The 6,836-nt window shown below is 38.9% G+C and overlaps 2 protein-coding genes across 2 annotated transcripts; one reads left to right on the forward strand and one right to left on the reverse strand.

The window, feature by feature from the left end:
- Positions 1–765: 765 nt before the first annotated feature.
- Positions 766–4,055, forward strand: LOC106308582. The gene is made up of 4 exons (XM_013745732.1): positions 766–864; positions 929–946; positions 2,224–2,465; positions 2,780–4,055. The coding sequence occupies exons 1-4, from the start codon at positions 766–768 to the stop codon at positions 4,053–4,055; spliced, it is 1,635 nt and encodes a 544-aa protein (XP_013601186.1).
- Positions 4,056–4,824: 769 nt separating this feature from the next.
- LOC106311512 (uncharacterized protein At4g04775-like) lies at positions 4,825–5,352 on the reverse strand. Its single transcript, XM_013748696.1, has 2 exons — positions 5,179–5,352; positions 4,825–5,103 (listed from the first exon to the last, which is right to left on the reverse strand). Exons 1-2 carry the CDS (start codon positions 5,350–5,352, stop codon positions 4,825–4,827), a joined length of 453 nt encoding a protein of 150 aa, XP_013604150.1.
- Positions 5,353–6,836: the final 1,484 nt, after the last annotated feature.

Raw genomic sequence — 6,836 nt, forward strand, 5'->3', positions numbered from 1 at the left:
AGGCCTAAAAAGTCATGATTGCCACGTCATCATGCAACGACTTCTCCCATTTGCGTTTAAGGAGTTACTTCACAAAAATGTCCACATTGCAATTTCAGGTAATTTTTTAAAAAAACCTTTTTAAGTCTTACTATGCATGCACTAACTCAAAAATGTTTTGTGTAGAGATAGCACTCTTCTTTCGGGATATCTCTGCAAAAATATTAAAGAACGAAGATGTTGCCATTTTAAAAGAAAACATTGCGGTGAAGCTTTGTAATTTGGAAAAGATTTTTCCACCTTCGTTTTTTGATGTTATGGAGCATCTCGTTGTGCATTTGCCAAATGAAGCTGCGCTTGGTGGTCCAGTGCAATATACATGGATGTATCCTTTCAAGCGATACATGTACCATCTGAAGAAAAAAGTTAAAAATAAGGCACATATTGCAGGTTCCATTATTTCTGAATGTCTTACTTAGGAGATTTCTAGAGCTTCTGCACATCACTTTGGAAATTCAGAAGTGCCCGCTACCGTTTTGCAACCTGGAGATATTCTCTTTACATATCATGATCCAGATGTGCCAAATATATTTTACCATGAGGGTCGAGTTAGTGGAAAAAATAGAGAAGACGCATCTAACCGATGATGACTATAATGTGTAACACACGTTTTTGATGCTCAATTGTCCTGCACTTGACCCATACGAAAGGTATTTTAAATAGTTTTTATATGTTACATTTTTAGCAACGTCAGTTATAATCATTTTATAACAACTACGGAACAGGATGTTTGAGGAGTTTATGATGGACAACAACCCAAATATATGTGGTAATGATCTACAAATAGCAAAAGACAACCACTATGCGGAATGGGTGAGAAACTATGTAAGTTTTTGATATAAATTGATTATCAATGTGAATTTATCATTGACATAATTTTAATTAACAGGTTAACGAAGCAAGTAAGGTATATCAGCTTCCATTGTGGATGTTGGATTTCGTACAAGGCCCGAAACAAAATTAAAAAGCTTGGCCGGTTTATTTCTCACGAGGATACTGCTTCCACACACATAGCCATGGCCAAGATAAAAGAACCCAACATTACGCTGTCCAAGTCCGGGGTACGACAGACACTGACTATTACGGCTTGATCGAGGAGATAATGATGGTTGAGTATTCTGGTTCTGTTAGGCTTAAAGCCATGGTTTTTAAGTGTAAGTGGTTTGATACAATTGTAGGTCGGGGAATTCGAAAACATAAATCGGGAATCGTCGATGTGTCTCCGCGCTGGCGGTACGAGAAATATGACCCATTTATCTTATCTGGTAATTGTGATCAAATTTTTTTCATTCCTTATCCACGGGTTCAAGGCACATCAGCAAACGATTGGTGGGCATGTACGAAAATTGTGCCTAGAGGGGTTCTAGAAACTTCTGAAGTTTCTCTTACTGCGTTACAAGATGATACACACAATCAAGTTGTTGCACGAAGTGAAATGTTACGCTTTTAAACTTATGTTGTGGAAGATGATTTTGATTATGATTCGACGCCGGTTGTTCCTCCCAATGACGAATACGTTTCTGAAGACGAGTTAGAACTGTCATGTATTGATTCTGATTCAGGATCTGATTCAAGTTCTTAGTGTTTTTATGATATATGAATGTATGATATAAGTTCTTAATGGTTTGTAAGATATAGGGAAGACGACGTATTTCTCCACCATAACTATCACATAGTAATAAATGTACACAATTTTTCACCCTCGTCCCAATTGCCCACTTTATAAGTATAACAACCTATTTCCACACAATATGAAAGTTTGAAACCCGTTTCCACACAAACTTTGAAAGACGGACTAATACCGACAAATTGCGGTTTAAAGTTGGTTAGTGTTCCCTAAACCTAAACTTAACCAATCGCTAACTTAGGTAAACCAAAAACGACCCGATTACGACCCGAGTAGAGATATAAACCAGATTAAATCAACCTAATACCAATTGGAACTAATAAACCGACCCAAGACCCGAAAACATAAATCTTTTGTTTCTCTCTCGCGAAGAACGTCGCTGTTCTTCCTCCTCCGCCTCGTTGCTCCTCTGATTGTTCTCTCTGAAGTAATTTCGAGAATTCTATCTCTAACTCTCTCGCTCTCTCTCGCTTTCTCTCTATCTCTCTCTCGTTACTGTATTATCTCTTTGTCTACCTCTCTTTCTGGTACTGACGCTGTGTTTCTCTGTTTTGCAGGAATCGAGAATGGAATCATGGACTAACGTGAATGTTGAGTGGAATGATGTACCTGATTTCGACCCAGGGACTACCGATTCTCCTGATGTTGACTCCGATTCTCCTGATGTTGTCTCTGATGGAGAAGATCGCAGAGAGCGCAACGACTACAACATTGAGAAAAAAGCTTTAAACTTTGTTGATGAACCTCAAGTGAAGCATAACTTGTATCCAGAGACAGAAGATGATGAAGATGAAGAGGGGTAAGAACTTCAAAGGACTATCTACAGGCGGCGCAATGATATTAGGAGAGGCAGTGGGGAGTTGTATGTAGGGCAAGTGTTCATCAGTGGAATTGCATTTAAGGAAGCAGTGCTCGACTATGCTCTGAAAACGGGTCTGAACATCAAGCAAAATAGATATGACAAGACAAAGATTGCCTTTGTATGTGAAGGCAAAGGTTGCTTTTGGCGCATTTACTGCTCATCCTCAGCAAAGTATCCCAGCAAATGGCAGGTGAAGATATTGAAGAAGGATCATACCTGTGTTCCTACGGGTACTTGTGAGATGCTCAAAGATCAGAGAAGCTGTTTGTTGACAAGATCAGAGAAGAGCCAGAGTATTTCATGCCCATGAAGATTGAGGAGCTGGTTATGGAGAAGTGGAAGCTCAGTGTTAGTAGGCCGCAATGCCAACATGCTAGGAACAAAGCGCTCAGATGGATTGAAAGAGAGTATGATGAGCAGTTTGGACGGTTGAGGGACTACTGCGCTGAGATAAGAAGCTCGAATGTTAATTCTTCTGTTGAGCTTGACTGCCTGAGAAATGATGATGGGATCGAAGTTTTCAACAGATTTTATGTCTGTTTTGACATTCTGAGGAGAACCTGGAAAGAAACGTTCAGGCCACTAATTGGAGTAGATGATTGTTTCTTGAAGTCTAGGATGAAAGGAAAGCTTCTCGTGGCTTTGGGTCGTGATGCCGATAACGCCATTTACCCTATCGCATGGGCTGTGGTACAAGTAGAAAACAACAACAATTGGTTGTGGTTTGTGAGAAAGATCAAGGTTGATCTAGGACTAGATGAAGGAGAGGGTTATGTTATGGTTTCAGATCGTCAAAAGGGATTGATTGCAGCTGTGAAGAGAGCACTATCGCGAATTGAGCATAGGATGTGTGTCAGACACATCTATGGCAACTTGAAGAAACTCCATGGGAAGAAACCTGAAATGAAGCTAAAGCTTTGGAACCTTGCTTGGAGCTACAATGATGCTGATTACAAAGCAAATCTCAAATACTTTGAGAGGTATGATCAAGATGTTTATGACTACGTGATGAAGGCAAAGCCAGGGAAGTGGTGTAGGGAATTCTACAAGCTTGGAACTTTTTGTGAAGACGTGGAGAATAGCTCAACTGAATCTTTCAACAACTCCATAGGTAAAGCCCGAGACAAGCCTTTTGTACCTATGTTTGAGACAATAGCTCGCTTGGCGATGGTTCGTATAGCGAGAAGAGATGTCATCTGCAGCAGCCACGAAGGGATTTGCACACCGTATGTCATTGAGATGCTCGAGAGTTTGCATGAGAAAGCCTCGAAATGCATGGTTCAACCTTCCACCAACCAGACATATGAATCTACTAGTAATGACTGTGTGCATAGGGTGAGCTTGGAAAATAAAACATGTAGCTGCAGAAGATGGGAGATTACAGGGATCCCTTGTGAGCACGCCTATGGAGTTATGCTGAAGAAAGGTTTAGAGGCTCAAGACTTTGTGGTTCACTGGTTTAGGATAGCTACGTGGAGGCGTACGTATGCTGAAGGGATTGTACCTTTGCGTGGAGCAAAGTTCTAGCCCGTAGGACCGGAACCATCTATAATTGAACCTGAGATCCCAGATCAACCAGACCATAAGAAGGAGACTAAAGCAGATAAAAAGAGAGAGAAAGGAGTCAATGAATCACCATCGAAGAAAAAAAGAGAAGTTCTTGAAGGGGATAATGCACTGTGGGATATGTGGTGTTGCTAATCATAACTCTAGATTCCATAAGAAGAATACAAAAAAGGTATGCTTCACTGTGTTTTCGGTTTTGATGTGTTGTTTTTGGATTGAGTGAAGATTGTTGTGTTTATTGTGATATGTTTTCATCCTTTTGTGAGTGGTGAATCATCTCACCCTATAGCCTCACAAGGTGTTTTCACTCAAGCCACTCAGCCTTAGAAGTGAAGAAGAGAAGATGGATGTGAAGAAGTGGTCGATTTTTCAGTTGTTTAATGGTCTTTTTTGAGGTTCTAGGACCTTGTTTCTCGGCTTTGATTCCTTTTGCATGTTCTAGGACCTTGTTTCTCGGGTATTTGGACTAGTTTAATGGCTTGTGACTCCATTTTGGTGTGTTCTATGTATGCTTTAGACTCAATGTAAAATAATTTAATGGCTTTGGTCATTCTTATGTATGCTTTAGACTTTGATTCTCGCCTTTTAAAACAACTGAAACTTTTTAGCATACTTGGAATCATCATCCTAAGCAGAACAAACACTTAACAATACAACCATCATCAACTTAAAGACTTAAACATAACAAACTGAGACAGACAAACATCGGTTTTGAATCAACTGCAACAAGCTATATAACCTTAGACAACACAACCATGGTCAAACATCCTAAAACAACAAGCACAAGCGCTTTCTTCACCTCGCATTTGGCTTCACTCATAACATCTTCCATTCTTGCACAAATCCCAGTCTCCAATTTCAATTCAAGCTCTTCAAACTTCTTCCTCTCTTCTTCACCACGCTCAGCAAGAATTGTTTGTTCAAGTTTCCCTATCCTAAATGACAATGCTTCAACCTCATCCAACAACGCCTCATCAACCCATTTATAAGTGTGATTATCATTACTCAGCTACAAAACACACAAAAATTTGATTTTGACATCAAACACACAAAAACTCAATCACATTTATACCAAGAATCTAACCCTTTTCTCCGCCGCAAAAGCACACCAGAAGTATCTTCTGTAAGGATTTGCGGTCGACTTTGACATCAAGGAGACAACCAATTCTCCACACCAACATCTTTTCGGCACACCAACAACGCGACCTCTTGCTCGCGCACTACTGGCTCCACTCGAATTTCCAAATTCATTGCTCATACTTTCTGGGGTTTTCTTCGTAAGAAATTAACTCTCTTCTCAGTTTTTTTTTGGTTTTTAGGGTTCTAAGGGAATGAAATCGATTTTGGGGGTTTTAAAAGGGTTTTGGGTCGATCCTAAGTCGGATCTATTTTTGAGTTGGATCGTACCAGTGTCAACCGATACGAACTTGTTTACTACCGGTTAAATTCGAAAACCATCAAAACCAACTCAAATCTTCGTCTGTGTGGAAACGGGTTTCGAACTTTCATATTGTGTGGAAATAGGTTGTTATACTTATAAAATGGGCAATTGAGACGAGGGTGAAAGACTGTGTACATTTATTACTATGTGATAGTTATGGTGGAGAAATACGTCGTCTTCCCTAAGATATATGAATGTATAATATAAGTTCTTAGTGTTTGTAAGATATATTAATGTGTAATATAAGGTTTTATGAAAGATATATGAATGTATAATATAAGTATTAATGGTTTGTAAGATATGAAATTATAGTATATTAGTGTATAAAAAAAATATGAAAACCCTATCTAAACTCTATCTTTTTTAAACAAAATCTAAACCCTATCTATAAACCCTATCTAAACCTTAATTTTTTTTTAAACCCTATCTAAACCCTATCGGTAAACCTATTTAAACCTTAATTTATTTTTAATGAAAACCATATCTAAACCCTATCCATAAACCATATCTAAACCTTAAATTTTTTATTTATGAAAACCCTATCTAAACCCTCATCAACCCCTAAAATCTTCTAAATTTCTCAAAAGTTATGATTCCCTCCAATTTTTTGGGGCCAAAACTAATTCCCTCTAAAGGTTTTAGCCCAAAACGCATTTCCCACACTTAGTATTTTCCCAAAATTTCAACAAACCTACTATCTCCCTCGTGTCTTTGTTTACTCTCCAATTCGTCATCTCATCTCTCTCTCGTCTCGTCTCAAACACGAGAAAACAACCACTCCCTCTCCATCTCTCTAACCTCTCGATCTCTCTTCTAGCTCTCTCGATTTCTCGTCTAGCTCTCTCGGCCATGTCTCATTCCTCTGCAAACGAAATCAACAACTGTCGTCGTCCTCTCGCTCCAAGCTTGAATCTTCAAGGTAATGTTTCGATTTCTTTCGATCTCTCTATTTCTGTCGATTCATTTTTGTTTGGTTAGGATTTCAATCTTGGTGTTTCGATTTTGGGCTTTGATTAGAGTTTCGATCTGGGTTTTGATTTTGGGTTTTGATTATGGTTTCGATTTGGGTTTCGATTTTGGGTTTTGATTAGGGTTTCAATTTGGGGTTCGGTGTTGCTTTTGTTTAGAGTAGGGTTTTGATTTTGGGTTTTCATTTGGGTTTCAAGTTAGCGTTATGGTTTTGTTTTGGGGTTACGGTTTGGTTTCAGTTTGCTTAGGGTTTATGGTTTCGATATAGGGTTTCAATCAAGGTTTCAATCTTAACCGCTTCTTCTGTTTCTCTGTATGTAGTTGTCAGAAAC

The sequence above is a fragment of the Brassica oleracea genome, chromosome C8 (genome assembly GCF_000695525.1).
Source record: "Brassica oleracea var. oleracea cultivar TO1000 chromosome C8, BOL, whole genome shotgun sequence".
Taxonomy (NCBI): Eukaryota; Viridiplantae; Streptophyta; class Magnoliopsida; order Brassicales; family Brassicaceae; genus Brassica; species Brassica oleracea.

What these genes read in the sequence shown, in the direction of transcription:
- LOC106308582 (XM_013745732.1), top strand. Translation starts at nt 766, where the DNA reads ATGTTTGAGGAGTTTATGATGGACAACAACCCAAATATATGTGGTAAT. An exon ending in GATGATGAAGATGAAGAGGG is followed by an intron (nt 2,466 to 2,779) that starts GTAAGAACTTCA and finishes AGATGCTCAAAG; the next exon opens with ATCAGAGAAGCTGTTTGTTG.
- LOC106311512 (XM_013748696.1), bottom strand. Translation starts at nt 5,352, where the DNA reads ATGAGCAATGAATTTGGAAATTCGAGTGGAGCCAGTAGTGCGCGAGCA. An exon ending in CTTTTGCGGCGGAGAAAAGG is followed by an intron (nt 5,104 to 5,178) that starts GTTAGATTCTTG and finishes TGTGTTTTGTAG; the next exon opens with CTGAGTAATGATAATCACAC.